Source organism: Salarias fasciatus, chromosome 16 (assembly GCF_902148845.1).
Source record: "Salarias fasciatus chromosome 16, fSalaFa1.1, whole genome shotgun sequence".
Taxonomy (NCBI): Eukaryota; Metazoa; Chordata; class Actinopteri; order Blenniiformes; family Blenniidae; genus Salarias; species Salarias fasciatus.
Genome location: NC_043760.1, coordinates 15104129 through 15125949, shown reverse-complemented (window position 1 = coordinate 15125949; position 21821 = coordinate 15104129). Strand labels below are relative to the sequence as shown.

Here is a 21821-nt window from a genome sequence, read left to right as displayed (position 1 = left end):
GCTTTTGCAATGAGTGTAGATTCTTTGTCTTTAATTAGCGATGAGAACTCGATTTCATTTGCAGCGTGTACACCTTCTCACTTGTGTGGCGCGGCGTGAATAATTGACTTTTTAATATTGAATGATTTTTATGAGGCTGATTTCACGTGCAGCAGCACGCAGATCCAGGAGGGGAGAGCGAGGGAATTGACGGCTCCCAGACACACCAATTATCCCAAGATCTATTTATCATTCTTACATACAGCAGAGACAAACAAGAACCACATCACGCAATAAGCTTGGTTTCTCTGCTGTAATGTTTCAGTTTAGCTGTGAAAGAATACGGCTTCTGGATCGAGGGGGGAACTTCACAACCTCTCTGTGTGACGGACATGAGATATCCTGCTCACACTTTCCACAGTCACTCAGACATTCTCCTCTGACGCTTTTCATCAGATCACACACACTGCACCACCTTACTCCTCCGGCTCATCAGAGAGCGGTATAAATAGTCAAGAGCTGCTGACTGATAAAAGATGGTGTGAGGCTGCCTACAGAAGCTGTCCTATAATTAAGCTGCAGATGGAGAGGGCTTTTTTGGACAGCCAAGCAAAGCGCATAGATAAAAACACTCCATAGGTTCTGATTAGGAAAAAATGCCGACCAAGAGTTCATAGACACATCAACAGCAAGGTGCTTTTAAAAATACTCCCTGCATTTTTTTTTTCTTAGCGTCGTTCTGGTTTTGTTTATTTTTTGATTTTCAACTTTTTTAATCGAATTCATTGGGACAGTCAATCAGAGTCAACTTGAGGTTCGTGAGCCAGAACCAGCCCACAAGATGCTCCAATCTGGCCCACTAAACCGCCAAGCAAACTGTTAACTTTTCGAAAAAAAAAAAAAAAAAACAAAAAAAAACATTGATATTTGAAAATGTTTCTTAAAAGAGGCAGACACAACACTAAAACCAGAGCAGACGTATCAATGATGCTGTCATGAAAGATTTAGCGGCATTGTTGCTGGTAAACTCATATTAGTGCAGGGTGATTTTGTAAAAACTTGCTTAAAGCAACAGCTATAGGAGAAATTTGGGAAATTACACAGTTTTTTTGCACCAAAAGTTATCATTAAAACTGGCTTTATGCTGAGATTATAGTCATTTTTGGCAGTAATTGTTAGTTTTTGCGAAAGTATTGACATTTTCATCACGTATACTCTGTGCCACAGCAAAGAAAAACTTCAAAGGTTATTATGGCACTATTTCACATGTCTGGCCCACTCAGCCTTGCATTAACACGAGAGCACATATAAACTCTAAGTATAAAGTCTCGGCACTGGAATTTTGTTAGTTATTGAAGTGAATTATTTAAAGACTAAAAAAATGGAATTTTAGAATTTCTGACCCCATACATTACGGGGTTTCACTCCAGTCCAGCTATCATGGTCACTGGTTCATCAAAGAGACAAACAAACAAAAAAAAAAAGACTGACTCTTAAACACTCTGATACCACATATCAGAACCACAGAGGCTGAACAATCAAGTCACAATTCTCTTCAAATATTTTTCTCAGCTCAGTCACATAGGACTTTAATTTAGTATTGGACCAGAGCTGAAACCTTTCAGAGCTGAGAGGTTTTTAAAAAAAAAAAAAAAAAAAACACATATCTCCTGAGAAGGGGATCAATAGAGTCATGTTGCTGCAGTAAGGTAGAATATCCAGCTGACTTCCTCTCTAAAGCTGCAGCGGTACACAACACAGTGCCTGTGCAACCCGTCACCGCAGGTAATCCAGTAACACACTCCACAAATGTCATACACTGCATGAATAACGTTCAAAATGAGCCAATGTGGATTTTATGTGGATTTTATTTTACTGAGAGCTTGTGACTCATGAGAATGGATTGTTAGTCTGCCGGATGCAGGAAAAAGAGGTACTGATACAAAGAATGGATAGACAGAAGCAGAAGATATGAAAATGAGAGTGACTGAGCCGGCCCATTCAATCAGACTTCCTCCTGTAAAGCATCTCTAACCACCAAGCTGTTCTCTCTGCCCTGTGAAATCACATGAAACGTAAAGAGGACCATTGAGCAGAAGGCCCGAGTTATTAGAAGAGCTGCCACTTTGCTCCATTAACTACGTCCAACCTGACAGCCTGCCACGCACTGCAGCGGGGATCTGTCAGTTAATGCAGTGTGAAACCGAAACACAAATCCACTGAGCAGGAAGGGAGGCTGTGATGGACAGAATCACCGTGACAACACAGCACTAATCTGAAAGGTTTAATCAAATGCCACAACGTGCATTGATTGTTCCACAAAGCTACACTGGAACAGACACGTCACTTTGTACAACTACTTTAGTATTTGTGCTATATTCCTGGAGGAGAGAGACATAAGTGGATTTCATTTGCTGATTCAGTTCAGACTGGCCTTCGACAGTGAATTCTGATTCCAAGTATTGGATTAAGGTTGCTGATTTCAAAAAGGTATCTGGTTTTAGTTGGTTTGTACCGAATCATGTCAGTTTGGACAAACGATGCTCGTGAATGCAATTTCCATATATCCAGCGACATGACTCGGCGGATTGTTCCATAACCTACACGTGTGTTTCTACGTGTGCCTGTTTCGGCGTTCATAACTTATTTAGCTTGATCACAAGATCCCTCTGATGATTGAAGCTGTCTAACACACCATGCATGACCGCATGGCATCCACTGAACATCAAGGGTTTGCAGCGCAGCACAGAAGAGGACCGTTTCTAACTTGCTTTGAAAGCTTTGCACTTTGACCGGCAGATATCTATTTATACTTCAATATACACATTATATGGAATTCAAAACATTACATAGCGTCCAAATGTTACACACTATTAAACAGTACTGTGGTCAGAAACTGCAGGATTGCATGTTTCTATAATACTGTGTCGTTACTAGATACATAACTGTAGATACAACTCCTCAAGTCGAAACGTTACCGCTAAGATAAACACCAGATTTTGTATCCTTCCTCAGTATTGAAGTATTTAAATGCATACCCTGTAATATAGGCAGCACATAATAATAATAATAATGAGAAAGCAAACGAAAAGCAATTACTGGACCAGGCCTGGCTGGGATCCACTAATGCATGTAGAGAAATGGCCAAGCATGATAGAGAAGGAGAAAAATGGGTGTTCTAGTTGGAGGAGAAGCAGAGAGCCGGTGATTTATAACCCTGGCATTATCCTCAGCCTTATAAAGATTTCATAAATGACTTACAGAGCAAGGGTCTCAGCAAAAGTGCTTGCGCACTGTTTGTGTGATGCATGCAGAAAGACGCAGACACAATAAAGTAAAACACCCAGAGGACGTTTTACTCACTGATAATTAGGATTACACTGTAGCTTCATGTATTAAATTTGGAAAATCTTTTGAAATGTGGTTCAGCAGCTGGACTGAACTAGTGAATGATTCCACCTTTATTTCCTGTTAGTCGTTTTTTTTTTTTTTGTTTTTTTTTTCCCAGCAAATTCTCAGAGATTCATCAAAATGCTTAAAAATGTATTTATATCTTTAAACTGCATCACGAGAGGATGTCACATCTATACGTGTAAGAATGTATGCGTGATGGGTCCTCAGCCTCTTGGTGCGTGAAAAGGGGAGGAGGGGGTGACTGAAGCATCTGGTGTGAGAAACCGAGAGCGCCGAAAACAGCCTCACTGCAGCACTTCAGAGGAGCTTTATGAAAGGCGGGGGATCTGTTTATTGTGACGCTGCGGTGCCAATAATAAATGCATGGTGTAACCGTACTTTGCTTCAGTTACCGCTTACAAGGATGACTGGTTGTAATACTGACGTGCAATACTCAAAATAACAAAAATACATCCATCCATCCTGTGCTGCTGCAGACAGAACCATTTTCACTCATGTAAACAATCAGGCTGACGTCTTAACAGTAAAGCCACCCATTCACGTGAATTAACCTCAAATAATAAGTTGTTTTTAAACTACAGCAATAAAGATACTTCTATCAATTCACACAATCCAGACAGTGATGGAAAAGTACATTATATTTTCATCATTCCAACATTTCAACAGCGTCATAGCAGTCATCTGTTTGCCGCAGGTCACAGAGTACAAGTACAGCAGTGATCTCAGCTTTCCATTTCCGTCTGGCAGTTTGCCACCTGACAGAAGGGGTATGTTGAGCGAATATAGCTGTATGCGAAGCAAAAAAAAAAAACATTTTTACCAATCTCAGTACATTCAACATTCAACATTAATACTTCAGTTGTGTGCTGAAGCTTGTTTGGTAACTTTTTCAGTCTGAAGCTGCATGAAAAATGCAACAACAACAAACAAAGCTGCCAGTGGATTGTGTGTTTTACCAGCCGATATTCGAAGACTGTCTCGCATGTTACTTGGTAGACGTGTCCCTACCTGCCCCTTGATCATGTGACTACCACACACATTCATGCCTTGTCCTCTAAAATAAGTCACGTGTGTTATCACACACGCATGCACGAACACACTTACATGGATTATAAAACTAGGAGCGTACATACTGGTGCAGTTATTGGATCAGTTCAGTCAAACTGTGACTTTTACCCTTTCATTCTTATTTCTGTTCCACAAAACCTTTAACATATGAACAGAGAGGCGTCAACTTTAAAAATATATTGGTAAAACCCTGTCATTGGACCTTTTTTTGAGGCTATCATCCAGGGATATAAAGATGAATATTGCATTTGAGTTCTCTCTGTGTCATCTTCCATTTAGTAATTACATATCATTCTAGAGTCAAACATTTTTAGATAACTCTGTGACTGTATTTTGGACATCTCATGTGTTATTAGAGCTGGCTTATGTTGAAATCAAGTGGCCTTCTCGTCAGTTGCTGTTTCACACCTCAAACAGCAACAGATTTGGACTGGGAAAGGAAGTTCTGAAAAGAGTTTGAGCATCTCTAAATTTCTCTAGATCACACATTAAAATTTTCCCAATGTATCTTCTCTACGTAATCACAACTCATGTGAAGACATATCACTAGCAGTGGGCGCTATGCAGAGCAGCTCACACCTCGGTAACCCCACTCTCGGTACCCTCGTCCCCATTCTGTCAGCCGTAAGACGCTACATGTAGCGATGCTCCGTGCTGCTGAGGCCAGTGAGTCTCACACACACCAGCTGCTATTCAGCGTATAATTGCCAGTTAATGGTAAATACAGTCTCAGCACATGCCATCAAATCATGGGCAGTAACAGACTGTATTATGCTCTTTACCTCACAATCAATGGACAGAGCAAAGAGTGGGATTGTCAAATTTAACAGGATTAAGTAAAGAGCAAGTCTCCAAATGTCATTGTTTCTTATTGTTTAAGTGAAGAATCTGATCGGGCTGAAGAATGGCAATGTCGCTCACTGAATACTCAACTAGTCAGGAGGCATGAAAGGAATTTTCCATGAATTGACCTGCCATCTCTGTGCACTACATGTCTGTAATTTGTGTTTATAAACCAGGCATTCAGGGCAAATTACCCTCTGTGGGTCATCTGATGATAGCAATTCCGATAGAGCTGATGATGGGCTTCGTTGTAGCTGCTCGCAAGTGAATAGAAACCCAAAGATGTTTCACATCTGGGTTTAAATGTGAAGGGAATCGCAGCAGTGCCTGAATTTCTTCAAGTTATGAACTCAAAATATAAAAGATGTAACGTGTGCAAAATTGGGTCATGTGTAAAAATAACACCTATACAAAAACAAATCCAGTGTTATCCTACTCTGAGCAACAAACGTGGTGAGAAGAAATAATCTACATTTCTGCTCATTTAGATACATTTAAGAGACTTATGCAAAGGCACACTGTGCTCAGGTGAGCATCTAAGTCCAGGGTAAGTCATTCCTAATATGAACCCTTTAAAACATGATCCATCCAGCTATTTTTCTATATCTTTGACAAATGGAAATTTAAAGACATTCAGACATCCCAGAAGTTCCTCCAGCTCTTCTGAGGGGGCCTCGAGTCTTTCTCGGGGCCAACAAAGAAATAACCCCTTCAGCTGGTCCCAGGTCGACCCGGAGGCCTCTTCGAGCTGTCAGTGCTTGGTACACCTCCGACAGGAGGTGACCAGGCGCCATCCCGAACTGATACCATCATTTATAGATATTAACATAATGAATGATACCAAAATGTCAAATGTTAATTGTGTTGAAAATCAATATGGAAAAAGATATGTAAGGTAGAATGATTTGCAAATACCACTAAAGTGAAAAAAAAAAAAATGATTTAGTGTTCATGTTTTCAGAAGATATTCCTTCAGATTCACACACTTTGATTAAAATTCCATTGAAACGGCTGGTTGAGCAGGTCTGCTCGAGCTTTATGCATGACAATGGGGCTGCAGCAATTAATTCAGGACTTGAAGCCGGGATCACTGGCGAGTCATATGTGAGCACCGGAATCCGAAAGTGACAGAGTTATTTTTTTAAAAAAACCAACAGATGGGCGCAAGAAAGGCAGCTGGTTTTGGCTGAAATTCCAGTGACACACAGTGACCGTTTGGGCCGGGAGATTACGTTTAATTTGTTTATTAAACCAGATGGTAATTACAATTACAACGCACATCTGGGCAGTTAAAAATCAAAATGACTGTGAAGAGACAGGAGACAAACCTGCAAAATAAGTGATCGTAAAAAGCCGAGCGAGGCAAACTAAAAAGATTGCCAGACGTCACATGGCCCGGCTGGCACAAGGGCATTTACCGGTAAAAATAGACAGCAACTGGGTGAGAATGTAAAACAAATGAATAAATAATTGTGTTTTCAACCCCGAGATAGGCAGTGGGCGGACGCGAGGGTGGGGTTTGAGTGTCAGGTGGAAAAAGAGAGAGCTACACAGAACATGGCGAGCGGGAGCGGTGAAGAAGAGGAAAGGGAGGGAAAGTAGGCGGCGATGGGGGATCTGGGGAGTGAAGCACAGAGAGAGGCAGAAGTGGAACAGGAGAAGGAGGGGAGGAGAGAGCGAGCGAGAGAGAATATATCCACGACTGTCCAAATATGATGAATGGCCTGCAGATAGCGGACAGACACTGCATGCAAACATCTCTGTTGTGTAGATTCTGCCTGCTGCTGTTAAGCATTTGTTACTGCCATGACTACACTGGGCTTTTTTTCATATCCAATAAATGAGATAGTGACACACACAACTATATCCGAGTGACAGATGTTACGGCATCTTGAGGTGCCGCTGAAGCATAAAGATGTTTTGTTACCTGCCGTAGCTATAATTACATCCATCTCAGGGAGAAGCGTGCTCATTCTTGTATTGTGTCGTCTCTCCGTATTCAACATGTGAGCAGAGATATAATTCAGGTCACTCTCGACCGAGGAGTGCCTCGAGTACCTTTTTATTTATTAGGCTGCCACAATTCCGTTATTATAAGTGTCGATAAACAACCCGTGGATGATAGGGTCGTTCAGTATTTCTGTTGCCTTGAGCTCAACTAATTCTACTGGATACATCGTTCTTTAAATCAGCTCACAGGCAACTTTTTTATTTATCTTTTGGAGCTGAAGAGATTTCTGTCCTTCATATATTGACCACTGCTATTTATGTCTCAGACATAAATAATAGCTGTTTCGGGGGCAAAAATCACAAAGTTACAGATATGTGGCAACGGAGTGGTGGATACAAGATTAAAACTGTGTTTTTAACACTCTTTCAGCCGTCTGACCAAAGAAAGTGAAAGTTGAGGAAAACAGAAGCTTTGCTTGCACTTTTTTGTCCAAATGAACATAGAAGTCAGGGAAAAGTAGAATCCAAATCCAGGCTTTGATATGAGATCTGAACCAGGCGGCCAATCACAAAGAAAGGCCAAGGCAGGAAATCTCAACAGGCAGGACAAGGCTGAAGACAAGCAGACAAGGCAAAACCAAGCAAACACACCCAGTGACAATCTAGTAACTGATCCAGGGAATATGTAGAGCTGTTGGTGTTTTCACAAGAGGGAAAGATCAAACTTCTAAGCATGGAAATGAATCTTCATTGGTAAGAAACTCAAATTATTCCACTCTGAAAGTGGAAAGTTTCTAAGACTAATAGTAAACGAAGCTTACGAGTCATTTCAACACACTTCATTAAAGACCCTCGCGTTTCGTGGATAAAGACAGGATCTGTCACCATCCATCCATCCATCCATGTTCTTGACCACTTTACACAGCTTTAGTCAGCCTCCCATGACTCCATGTCAGTCGGCTGTTTGCGGCTCAGACAGGTCGAAAGTCTTCATGCTTTGATTGAAGACAACTTGAGGGCTCTGCTGATTTTCTTCTGTGCGCAGTGTTATTCACCAAAACGCAGTGTGTGAGGAACTCTTGGCACGGCAAATGCGTTTAGCAGAGCAAACACTCTCAAAAAGCTTTGAGACTCTAGACTGTTCAGATCTGTTTGACTGCTAGCTGGTCTTCTTCTTCATCATATTTACAGGTGAGTTTGTGAATACTTGTTGCAGTATAATACATGAAAGAACAGGAGAATGGCGATCACCCATGTGCAGGTACATCCTCACTCGCCTGCCAGGCTGTTCTCTTCACACCTGTGTGGTTTCATTACACAAACAACCAACAGCACCAACGCATGGTCCAACATGGAAACAAGGTCATTTTCAACGTTTCTGTGGTGTCTGTGTCAACGGACATAACTTTCAAAATGTAGCCGTGTCAACACACAATGCATTTAAAACTGCACATAAGGGGGCCTTAATCATGCTTGTCTCCATCCAGGGACCACGCAAAGAGAAAGTCACACACTATAAAACTTGTCTTTGGTCTATTGGAAAAGGCTCTTCAGTTATTTTCAGTGTGGAGAACATGCAAACTCCACACAGAACTGCCCAGAATCGATCAAATAGGGGCTTTCTCAAAGTGAGACAACAGCTCAAGCCACTACACCCATGTGGCCCCTGTGCTCTTCTCACCATATGTAAAAGGTGATTTGATTGAACGGCAGAGGTCATGAAGTCACTTTGTGCTTCACTGTGTTTTAGATGCTCCGGTCTTCAGCTCCAAAGCCGTGGCACACATGGACACCCATGAAGAGATGGTTTATTTATAACCGTGTTGGGCTTTTACTTTATGTATCTGGGTTAAATTTGAGTAATTACAGCTCTGCTGCAGAGCCAGAAAGAACGACAGAGCAAACAGGAAACAGAGGAAGAGAGAAAAATAGACAGAGGATCGGGAGAAAAATAAATGTGCTGGAGCCAAGTTTTTGTCATTCTCCCATCTCCTTAAAACTTTCTTTCTGCATCTTGATCCAAAACATTTTCATTTCCATGACTTGCTTCCTCTTTTATGGTTTTCTTGTTTCCTTTCTGGCACCACTAGAATTCTGGTTTCTTAGCTTCCTCCTTTCATTTTCCTCCATCGCTTTCTACCTCTCCTTTCCATTTCTGTCCTTCTCTCATTTCAGCCTCATTCCCACTCTGCCTCCCCTCCCTCCCTCCCTCCACAATCTCCTCCTCGCTCCAACATTAAATGGTTGTTGGCAACAACGCTGATTGATCATGTGGCAGCCTATTAGTGTACGGGCCTGTAGCCTGCTCCTGGAAGTCCTGTAAGGCAATCTGAAAATCGCTCCTGTTGGTGAGCAGACTGCGGAGCGCTCCGAATATAGAATAGCTTCTTTCCGCTGGCTGCTTTGCAAGCACAATTCAAAACACATCGCATAAACACAAGGCAGAAATCCCCCTATACCTATCACCTACATACCTTGGGGGCGGAGGAGGGGGGCGGGGGTGATTTCTAATAACAAACACTGGAAGAATGAAAAAAAAAAAAGCCATGAGAGATATTGAACAGCTCTTTACAAAAGTCAGCACAGACTGAGAGTGCAGAGTAAACAAGCTCAAATGAGAACACAGATATTGCGTCTGTTTCCAGGCTGGGTTTCTGTTTTGCGCCTCTCGTCGGCAGCCGCACCTGCACTCTTGACAACAGTTGAGACATCAGAAAAAAACATAAGGAAGGAAAACATTCAAAGCCATGTGATGTTGTCACGTTGCCTCCGGGGCTTTTTCAGGACAACAAGAACAATAAAAATGAATTATAAAGAAGTTGGGCGTTGAAAGTCTCCCATCGATCCGTCCATCTATCGAATTGGAGCCAATTCCAGTGGAAATGGGTAAAAACCAAGGGTCACTCTGGGCAGGTCACAGACTATCACAGGCCTACAACACAACAAGAGAGAATCACACTTTTCCACTGAAGAGCCATTTGGAATCCTTAAATAAGCTAAAAGATATCTCTGGACAGGAAGAAGAAGATGAAGAGCCGCCCTGGGGAAATGCAGCCATACACATCAAAACTGTACCAAAGGTGGAATCGAATAAGGGGTGAGAGTGCAAAACACAATTCACCTGTTCGGTAACCGTGCTAACCACTTCACCATCATGCCACCCTTCAATACAATCATGCAATTGAGCTTAAACCTTAAAAAAGCCCATAAATTATACAATATCTCCTCAAGATTAACGATAGTCCACAACAGACCACAATATTTCCTCATATGAATTAATGCAGGTTTAACCTTAGTCATTTTCAACTAGTCCCTTTCTCAGGTGATATACTGCATAAATCCTTGAATAATGCAGTGCTGACACATGCAATAAAGAGCCAGGTTGCAGTGCACCGGTGGTAACATTTTCTAAAGACTAATATTTAGTCCTACTATTTGAATAAATCAACATAAATCACAATGTAGGATAGTATCTGCAGCAGTATTACTTTTATTGAATTAATGCAAAGCAGTGAATTTAAAAAAAGGCTGTGTCCCCTGCTTCCTTCGAGTCATTAATATTTCCTTTTAGAACAACGCTTCTAATTATTTTATCAATTAAAAAAACGAAACTTTCTCTTCACGCTTTAGTGACCAGCACATCAAAGTGCAGCGACGTCCCTCCTTCTTTGTTACATCCTTTCGTTAATTATCCCTCTGGACAAACTTAAAGCTAGCAGCATGGCTGGATAACAAACCCCCTCCCTCCTCCTGAAGCGTGACCTCTGCTCACTTTCCCAGCCCGATATGTCCGCTGAAGCTCAGAGACTGGTGTCGTTTATGCAGGTGAATCGTAACAAAAGAAAGCTTCTCCGGTAAAGGTTGAAAGCACGAAGTGAGACACCGAGGGGCCGATACAATGAAAGTGGAGCGCACGAGGAATGGTGTGACCCCCCCAGATCACTTCTAAATGTTAATATACTGCTAAAGGTCACAGAAGGCAAGGGGATCTTTACAGATTTCCTGAGAGGGAGGGGGGGGTAAGGGAGATGGAGAGCGAGAAATGGGAAGTAAGAAAGAGCTGAAGCTTAAAAGGTTGGCAGAAACAAGATGAAAAATACATGAATAGACAAAGAGGACTTTCACTTTCACCCTCTATTATTAAAACATGCCCACTTCAGAAAAAAATAAATAAAACCAGAGAGCTTGATAGAGTCAAAGTGTCCTTTAAAGAAAAAACTTAAAGATGGAAAAGTGTCATAAATGGTCAATGGAGGTCACTATATCATGCTCTTTCCATTTGTTTAGCAGCCCCAAGGTAATTTGCAATGTTAGTCACGTTCACCCATTCACACACCAGCGGAGGCGGCTGTCACACAAGGCATTCTAACCATCCATCGGGAGCAATCCGGAGTTTAGTGTCTTGCTCAAGGACACTTCAGCATATGGACAGATGAACCTGAAACCTTCCGATTGAGAGAAAACCCGCTCTACCAACTGAGCCATGGTCTCCCCAGCGGAAAAAGGAGGTAAAGAAAGCACAGAATGAAGCAACAATCTGGCAAGAAGTGCAAGATAAAAGACCAAAAGTAGCGAGAGGGAAAGAGGCAAACTGGGGCACAAGGACGAGGAAACGATCTGCCTGTGCTCTTTAAAGTTGAGCCATCAAAACCACTAAATCCCTGCTGCTGCCTGCCAGGACTCCAGCCCCCTCTCTGACTACCTCTCAGAGCTGCGCTCTCACTCTTTCCATGGTCCAGCTCCTCGCTCTCATTCAACTTTTCAAACGCCTGATGGCAGCTGAAGACTAAAGCTCTTCATGCGACACTCGTCCTCTCATGACTGCTTTCTGTCTCCTTTGTAGGTCGACGTGTTCCTTCTGTTTAAGTCTCTTCTGTTTAAGAAGCAATTGCATTCAGTTTCCACCTTATGTAAAGAAAATTCTAAAAGACAAAGGATTACACACTTAATTTTTCATTTTAGTCTAAATATTAGCTTAAATAAACACTGTAACCTGAATTATTTGTTCCTATTTGCACTCTATTCCAGTGTTTGGTCATTTCAGTGCAGCTTTAAGCACTGTAACTGAGGTTCCTGTCTACAGAAGTCTTCATGCTTCAGTCCTCGCGGTGTTGCTTCAGAAGTGCGTCGCGCCTCATCAGCACTTCAGACATGACAGCAGTCAAAACAGACGAGGGCACAACGTGACTTGAACCTGATGGTCATTCAGGATGACGAAGCGGTGTCCCCTCCTGCACTCAATGCTCCGCTGTACAGTAACAGACAGTCACGCTACGTATCATAAGGCCGCCACTGGAGTGTTGAAACCGTCTGAGTCTCCTGTGATCAGGCCACAGGATCACTGAGGAGAAGCATGAGGAGCACGAAGGATCTCACCAAGCAGCCGCCAAGTGCAACCACAGCATGTTTTTGGAATAGTAAGACGGCGTTCAGTAAAGAAGGTCATAGTCATCAGACTCAATCAGACACAAGCTCAGAAACTATACCTTGAAGCTACATTAAAAAAACAAAATTCTTGACAAATTCATTCCAGAATAGTGTGGCACTATAACACACTTTCATAATTACAGATGTCAGTGAAGTAGTGTGTCATGTAAGAGTAAATACACAGTTTGAATTCATTTGTAGTCTTTAAGATTCATTTTATTCTGAGGTTCAGAGGAGTTACTGTTACTGTTCTTGTCTCAAAACAGTAACGTTTGGTTTTGATTTTGTGCTCCAAGTCATTCTGAATTATCTGAATTTTCATGTTGCCTCTTAGCCTGGGTTTTCTACAGATACTCCAACAATCCAAAAGCGTCTAGACTGACGTTCTCTTTGTCTTATCCCTGTGATACGCTGCTCTTTTTACAGTGTGAACTAGAAGAAACTACAACCTAGAAAAAAAAGCGGATAAGAAAAGTCCCCAAACCTTTATAAAAAAAAAAAAAAAAAAAAAAAAAAAAGGATCAACTTGTGCGGAATAGACAGACAGCACAAGCCATCTGTCCCTGTATTTCCTCTGCAGCGGAGAGATGATGAGGTGGATGACAGGTTAACAAGAAGGGTGCACTTTGCTAACAAGGGTGATGCTGTCCCTGCTCCAAAAGCTGACTGCTCAGCTGTTCCCTCAGAAAATAAAGTATGGTCTATATAGTACATCAACTCGCGGTAATGATTTTGTGGTACAAGAGGAATGTTTAAAGTTAAAGTGATGACTAAAACCTCATTCCAGCCTCATTTAACCTCATTAAAACTAGGATAGATCTGTTTACCTGACATCATCTGGTCATATGTGGATGTTTTCTGCCTCAGCGTTCAGGTTTTGGATACTTACTGAAAGCTGCCACCGCCAGGATGAGTGTGACCACGATGGAAATCCAACAGACCCAGAGAGTCTTCTTCCTGTAGCTCTGAGCCTCGTGGGGCTTCAGACGCATGCTGCTCTCCAGGAGACCTGCAGTCAGACACAAAGTGGGATTACTTCAACGCCGTCTCTCCTCTTGAAGGTTTCGATGCAGTATTTTAACGACTGGTCACATCAGAGAGCCAGAAGTGATGTTAGCAGACTATAGAGACTTTGCTCCGCTTAACTTGAAATAATCAGTGAGAAAAACATTAAATGTACAAATTGTTTTGATTGCATCTGAGCAGCTCCGGATTTTCTTGAGGAACACGGACTGTTGTTTGAATTCAGCATCTGATATGAAGTAATGAGTTTGAGGATTTTGGGTCAACTTTACAAAGTTGAAGCTTATTTTGTTCCTGAGTTTAACGACTAAGCGCTCATTATTGTTCATCGACCTGATGTGGCTATTAGTGACTAAAGTGAAACGTTGAAAGCATTGTGACCAAAAATAAATCCTAAAAGAGAAAAATGCTCATCACATTTGCATTTGGAAGTGGATAAACCCAAGCCTGTGTGTCCTACTTTTCCATTCTAATCAAACTTCAGTTCTTTTCCAAAATTTCTCCACAAAAGCATGAGACTCTATATAAAGGTCCACAAACCAGCTGAGCAGCATGGCTAATGCTGAACCAGATATAATGAACTGCTATGACTGACCCAGGAGACTAATTAACAGGCGGTGGTTACCGTTTTGAACATTAATTACCATCTCCTACACCCCATACATTCCTCCTGTTATATAATCCTCATCACCTTATGAAAGAGCATGGGGGCTGCTGTGGATTTGTACTTACTGAAAGAAAAAGAAAAAAAAAAACAAGTGCCATGCCTGGGAATCCTTGTTATGTTCAATATCATAGGTCAAAGGTGAAGCAGAGCATAGGGAAGGCTTCAGAAGTTTTACTGTGTCCACTTACTCACACTGGTTTGAATGAACTCCAAGAGAACTTCACAGAGGAAAACAGTGTCAAGACTACAGAGGAAGTAAATGCAATAGGGAGGCTCGGACAATACGAACAGAGAGAGAGACACTTTTCATCATAAGCCTGACACATGCACAGGGAGATCATGTAAACCCCACACAGAAATGTCCAAGAGCAGAATCAAACCAGGCTCTTTTTTAAAGTGTTAAAGTTGGATTTGAAATATAAGTCAACACTATTCAAGAGAAGGATTCTTTAGATAATTCAGTTTCAATGTCTGATGATAAAAATTCTTCAAACAACTAGAAAAACTGCAGTGAATATCGAGCAAAGAGGGCTGGTGTTGAAGCAGGTGAACTCTCTGTGGAGCATTTTGCATGTGTTTGCTGATGGCTGGCCTGATACTGTGCGGGAAGCGTTCGCCTGCAGTCACAGACTAAACAGTCCTGATTCTGAGCTGCCTAAAGCGCTTCCACTGTCATGAAACATGAGTCTGGCTCTGCAGATTCATGCATTATTTATTAGACTGAACTTTTACGTTCAAACGAGATTTTAATGCTGTTGGCTGTCATCCTATCCAGCAATTTGTCCCGGGGACTGTCACAGTCGGCGCAAAAGACAAGAAGATAAGGGGACCTAATGAAGGGAAAAACAAGACTCCTTTGACTTCTACACCTCCGGAGCCAAACGCTTGGAAGATTTTTCAGCAGTCATTATTCGTAAGTCACCATAAAATCTTCATCTTGTTTAACACTTAAAAACCAGAAGCAATAAAGGTCTTCCACTAAATGTGATGCTTTTAAATGTTCATTGTTTAACCAGTCATTTGTTTGAGTATAAAAGGTCATAAGTTTCCCCAATCTCCAAAAACTGTTCAGCAATTTATGAAGAGAAGGATTGCTAAAATGACAAAGAAGATCCAGTCTCCACATGTCGCGATGCAAAGAAGTGGTGAATCTTGAAGTATCTTGGTAAGGGATCAGGCCAAAGGTCCGTACTGGACGCTTGAGATTTCATGAAGAAGATGTAGGTTCCTGCACTCTAAATTGTTTTAAGAGTTGAGGCACACTTCTGATGCACATTGTTCGAGGTAAAATTCATGAATCCAACTTAAAGCCAAACATGGTGCTATCCTCTCTGAACACAGACTCATTTCAAATGAATGAGTTGATTTCTTTTTGGTAACTATGAATTCCAAGTCAATCAAAATATGAAAACAACACTCTTCTGAAATACTGCAGCGACTGACTGCTTTTGCAGAAAGAGAAAACGCTTCACAAACATGGTCCAGATGCCTGTGAGATGCGTCACTGTCATTAAATACAGAATGTGTCTTTATTTCTTCTCCTCCAGTCCCGGACTGGCCCGACTCCGCACGGTTCGCTTTGGCCTCAACCCCGGTCGTTTTCCATTACGCATAGTACCGTCTTGGCAATGCGACATGAAACTCGAGGTTTACATCTGCTGACGTAAATAATACATAAATAAAACATAAATAAACTGACTGTTCAGGAAAACTGAAGAAACTCATTTAACTCTATTCTTTTACTAACGTTAGACTACTGAATACTACTGATGCAAATTATTTCATCAATACATAAGCATACAGGCTGATCTTAGACCAGTAGTGTCAACACATTTTATTTTAGGGGCCCAATTTCACCTTGAGTGGGCCGGCACCATAATAAACTTTAAATTCAAAATTATTTATTCTGACTCCTTATGTTGACGAACTCGTCACAAGATCACTAAAGCTCCTAGCTCATGTTTGAAAGTTCACTAAAGCTAGAAAGCATGTGCAAAAACAAGATGACATAACCTTTAAGCTTAGACTTTCCCCGAAAGAAAGCTGCACAACCACAGAGTGGAAGCAGCGTGTCAGTCACTAGAGAGGACCTTACTCCTGAAAAAAGGGAAACGATGAAACCACATGATTCATCGAGTAGAAAGGCGCCAATCAGCTCTTAAGAAAACAGAAGTGAGGACTGGATGTGTTCCTACTTCTGGCAGAGATAAATTAAAAGCTAAATTATGCTGAAACCGGAACCTGCTGGGATGGATGGATGATGGATGGGTGGATGAATACCATATTTAACTTTTTTTCTCCAATCTCGATCGTCACAATATCATGTTTGTTTCAAGAAGCAAAAACCTTTCCAGCAGAGTTTCATTTCCTCTTTGAGGTACCACAAAAGTAATTTTTTTCTGTCTGTGTCTCTCAGAATCATTGATGTCAGTGAGGTTCTCATCTGAATGATGAAAAGTCATAATTCTCCCCGATCGATTTTGCATTTTGCAGTGTTTATGCACATTCATATCTGAATCAATGACTGTCTGCGGCACCCATGGGCCTCTTTTCAAAACCAGGATTTCATCTTGTGTCAACTGAATGCATATATATTATATACATTTATCTATCTATTCAAACATTCTAAGAAAATGCCCACCACAAAAGTTTGTCACCTTTATGTGACTTTTCCTATTGAGATGTTCTCCCAGGGTTGCTGTGAGCGGCTCAGCCGGCACGCCGCCCTTGTTGCTGCCAGCTCTCTCTGTTGTGGTCTGGAGGGGGAGCAGACGGCAGGAGACAGTGCAGGCGCAGCGTCCGGAGAGATTCAGAGCTGCTACGTGGATTTCATCCTTAACCAGTTTCCCATCAGTGAATACAGCCATCTAATCCAAAGAAATCCCTGTTTGAATTTAGTTTGATTTAACTCTTTGGAACCATTTTTTTTTGTTTGTTTTAATATCTGTGAAAGCATAAAGACATACATATGCTTTATAAGGAATTGATCATCAGTATTTCATGTTTTTTAACATTTTTCTATAGATAACTAGCTATACTCTTTCAAAAGAAGCATGCTAATAATTTGATATGAACAGGAAAAATCAATTCATATCCTGATTATTTCCATGTCATGTACTTTATCCTTGAAGAAAGAGTTTGCATGGCATGTGTTTAAAAAGAGCTGTGAGAAAATCATCTGCAAGGCCTGATCAGAGCTACAGTACATGTCTCTGTATCCCTGCTCTCACATTGAGGAGAAACAAATGTCTTTACTTGCATGTGAAGGTCTGCCTCCCCTCGGGGGGGTGAGAAGACCTGACCTGGATTTCAAAACTTGAGGCTTCGTTAAAGGTTAAAAAGGTTGAGGTCAGGATTGAATAAAGCTGCAGAAAATGAATGGAAGTCAGTGTTATGCCCTCACGCTCCGATTTCCCTTTGTTCTCGGAAAGTTTGACGTCCTCGAGAGAATCCTGAGTCATGATGATGGAACTTCACAGCAAATTAACGTGTTTCTACAGCTTTCTTGGAAAAAATGGTTTTTCACTAACTGGTGACGATCACACGGGCTGATATTTACACCTGCAATTTTACACTGACAATCACAAGTTATGATCGCCACTGAAAAACATTGATGATGTTACTTCGAATACATGCAAGGTCAACACAAAATCTGCAGTTGTAATAAGCAAGAAATGTTATCTTAGATAATACCAATAATTCATATTATGTGATATTTTAAGAAGACACCCTCAGCAAGAGCTATAAATAGATGCTACGTCCTGAAACTGTGCATGATGCAATGATGCTATTAGAAGAAGGCAGAGTGATCAGTCGTTTCCACAACATATGGCTGGGCCACTTGGGTCAAACTGAGGTGAGCAGAATTTTCCAACAAATATCCTGCCTTAAAGTAACAGACAAATAAGAGTACTACACAGGCGACACAGAGAGAGACAGCTACACACACACACACACACTCAGAAACTATACAGTCACAAAGTAACCTCAAACACACATTTTTGGACTGTGGGAGATAACTGCAGTCCCTAGAGGACATTCACACAGGCACAGGGAGAACATGCAAACCCAACACAGAAAGATTCAAACAGGGGATTCTGCAATAGCAAATGAAACTTTAATTATATTTTTAAAGACGGCCTTGCCAACATTATATTTGTGGTATGGATTATAGTGCATAATAGATGTTTCTGAAAAGATAATAGACAAATTATAGTGTATTGGGCGTAACTTTCCTGCTTGAAGAAACTCATGAAAAGACCTCTGTTCAGAGCTGAACTAGGAAAGCATGCCTGTGTGTGTGTGTGTGTGCGCGCGCACCCGTGCGCATGTGTGTGTCAGAGAGGGGAAGTGAGACAGCGAGGCAAATCACTTTGCTCACATGATCCTTGGCTGAGGGATCAGACAGAAGGCATGTGCTCAACATCTCCCCCTGCGCGTCTCCGTGACTCACACGGAGGCTTGTGTTAGCACGTGTGGGTGCGTGTGTGTGTGTGTGTATGTCTCTATCACACCTATCTTTTCCAAAAATAATGAACATCAGGCTCACAGATCAAAAGAATGATTGGACATTTCCCATTGGCCAACACACAAGCTTGACAACAAACAGGAGTGAATGTAGTCCGCCTGCAGCGCAGCGCGGTCAGACATGAGACCTGATCGAGGTGAATTAATTACCTTTATAAATGATGAGAGAGCCAGCTCCTGTAAAGTGTGTTCATCACTTCTGTTTCAAAACATTTTCAGTAGGGACACAGATGAGAAAAGCGGGGGAAGGATGTATAAAGGCTGCGAATGTGAAAAATACAACGTCCTGAAATGTGTGAGGATGATGTTTGCTTGTGTTTGCATAAAGACTTGCTTTTGCCGTGCATTTATTTCTATAATTAAACTTAAAGCCTTCTCTCGCAGCTATATCTTTGCAAGTCGCAGGCTGAACTTACATCACCTCATGGTGATATTAGGAGCGAACCAACACCAATGATCACGATACATGGTGCCAGTTTAGAACTCCGGGCTGTTTGTGCAAAGGGAGTTAATTAAGAGTTCTGCTTTACTGTGGCCTCCTTCATGGTTTGTGTTCTGATTATGAACTAAGTTCCAGTCAAAGAGAAAGAGGAGAGGAAGTATCACTACCTAATTATGTGTAGGGAAGCGGATAAGGCGGATGGTGTGATAAAACCAATGGCCTTCAACACAGGAGACTCATATTTCTTTATCATTTTAAACTTAAACTTCTTTCTAATCATGTCCGAATTGAAAGTTTGTAACCTAAATAATAAGAGGCCTCTAGTTGAACAACATTTCTCATTTTTGTCTAAAATCCAACTAAATTACCAAGGGTGAAAAAACATCTTTATGTTTGAAATGATTGGATTCTAACCACTGCAATAAATTTGTGGATTCATGTTCTGGAGGTCAGTTCAGAGAAAGTATCTGCACCAACTGTGCTCAGAGCGTTTTGGTTTATTGGTTTGAGAATACACTGCTGAAGGATTTTTTGGGTGTTGTTTTTGTTGGTTTGTTTTAAGGAAAAGTTGACATTTGAAAAAAAATATAATTAATAGTGAATTTGGAAATCTGCCAATTAGCAGAACCTGAAGTTATTTAGAAAAATCAAAGAACCTTCAAAAAGTTACACATTATCTATCTTGTAGCATGCCTTTGTTGGCCAGGCATGAAGCAGACATGATAATTCCACTTAAAAATAATCAAAAAATAATGACTGTAGCAATTGGATTTCCAAATTCAATAACCATTTAAATTTTCAGTCATCACTCGGTCTCATTAGCAGGCTATGTGGACAAACACTGCTCAAATGATCCCTTATAATATGATCAAGTCAAACACACTAGAAAATTCAATAAACCTGAACTGAATGCCAAATAACTCAGAGGACGGATTGGGATTTGTAACTATTTTCATCCTCCCTGGAATGTTTTCTTTGACTTTTTATGCACATTAGACACTAACAGGGATTATAATAGTTGGAAAAAAAATCACACAAAAGTGCTTAAGCAGAGGCAAATACACACTTAAGATTACGTTGGACATGTGACCAGCATCAGAAGCCAGACTTAAAGCTGGCTGTGTGTCTCTGTTTGCATGTTCTCAGCAAATGGAATCGCAATAACGAATCAAGGAACGCACACACACAAAAAAAAAAAAAAACTACTTCAACTTGCAGTACAGTCAAGTCTGCTGATGTATGAGATGAATCTCATTCATTATTTAAACCAGACCAGACTAAAAATAACCACCCAGTTTCTCATCCGGAACTTTTTTTTTTTTTTTTTTTTAAAGAAAACATGAAGTTACCTTCTCCCTCCACACTGTCTGTGATCTTCATCTCCTGGCCCACCGTGAAGCTCTCGGGCTCGGTGGGGGTCTTGTCCGGCTGCTGCGGCTGCTGCTGCGGCTGCTGCTGCTGCTGCTGGAGGTGGAGGCTGTGGTTGCTGAAGCCATCCGGGGCGCACTGGCCGTTCCCCACCCCGGCCGGGCACGGATCCACCACGGTGGGCTCCGGGACGGTGTAGGACTCCTGGCTCACCTGGTCCGTCATTGTTTCCTGCGGTTGTTTTTGTCTTCAAGAGTGAGAGAAGGATGCGAGGAAGAGGAGGAGGAGGAGGAGGAGGGGTGGAGGAGGGAGAGCTTCACTCCGGCTCGCTCAGTGCAGCAGCCATCCAGCGGGTCCGTCCAGTCTGCCACCGGAGGAGGGGGGGAGCGCGAGATATGGCGAAGAGAGGAGATGAGGGAGAGAGAGAGAGAGAGAGAGAGAGAGAGAGAGAGAGAGAGAGAGAGAGAGAGAGAGAGAGAGAGAGAGAGAGAGAGAGAGAGAGTGAGAGAGAGAGAGAGAGAGAGGTAGGCTTTATCTCCAGAGCATCCGTAGCGAAGCAACTCCCTCTGGGGAGAGTCAGCAGCGCAGGCTGGCTGCAAACACCTTGTCTGGTGGAGGCAGGTTAGCTGGAACCCCTTAAAGGGGCTGTATCATGCAAAATTCACTTTTTGTATGTTTTAACCTTGTTATGTAGTTATGCACTCACCGAAAACACCCCCAAAGCGTTTTTTTTCCTTTGTGCCCGCGTGTTTAAGCTTTCCTCCTGTTTGTGCGGCTCAGAGAGGCAGCCCCTCCCGCACCCGTGAAAACGCTCTGTTTTCCCACGTTCACGTCACACTGTGAAGATGGCTCCCCTGAGCCCCCCTCCCGCAGGCCCTCGGCAATCAGCTTTGCTGCTTTTTGTAACTCCGATTTCGAGGATAAACTTTGACCATCGTCTGAAAGCAACAGTCAAGCAAGAGCAAGAGTCTGAAGGGTCTGCGCTTGGTGAGTTTCTCACAGGAAAAGACGTTTTTGCGTGTGGAGAAGCTAGAGCTAAAGAGCTAAAGCTAGCTAGCGTATTTGTTTTGAAGCGCTGATTGGCTGAAGTTCGCTGTCAGTCAAAGTCCACAG

General features: G+C 41.9%; 1 protein-coding gene across 2 annotated transcripts in view; it reads right to left on the bottom strand.

The window, feature by feature from the left end:
- Positions 1–20989, bottom strand: part of tmem163a (transmembrane protein 163a) — a 57656-nt gene extending 36667 nt beyond the window's left edge. Inside the window, exons 1-3 of one of the 2 annotated variants that reach the window (XM_030112267.1) lie at positions 20820–20989; positions 20690–20786; positions 13571–13690 (exon numbers count right to left, since the gene is read on the bottom strand). In XM_030112267.1, the coding sequence (XP_029968127.1) occupies positions 13571–13690; positions 20690–20786; positions 20820–20933 (331 nt within the window). In that variant the 5' untranslated portion in view covers positions 20934–20989. Of the gene's footprint in view, positions 1–13570; positions 13691–20689 lie in introns of both variants that reach the window. The other variant, XM_030112266.1, reaches the window with a different exon arrangement.
- Positions 20990–21821: the final 832 nt, after the last annotated feature.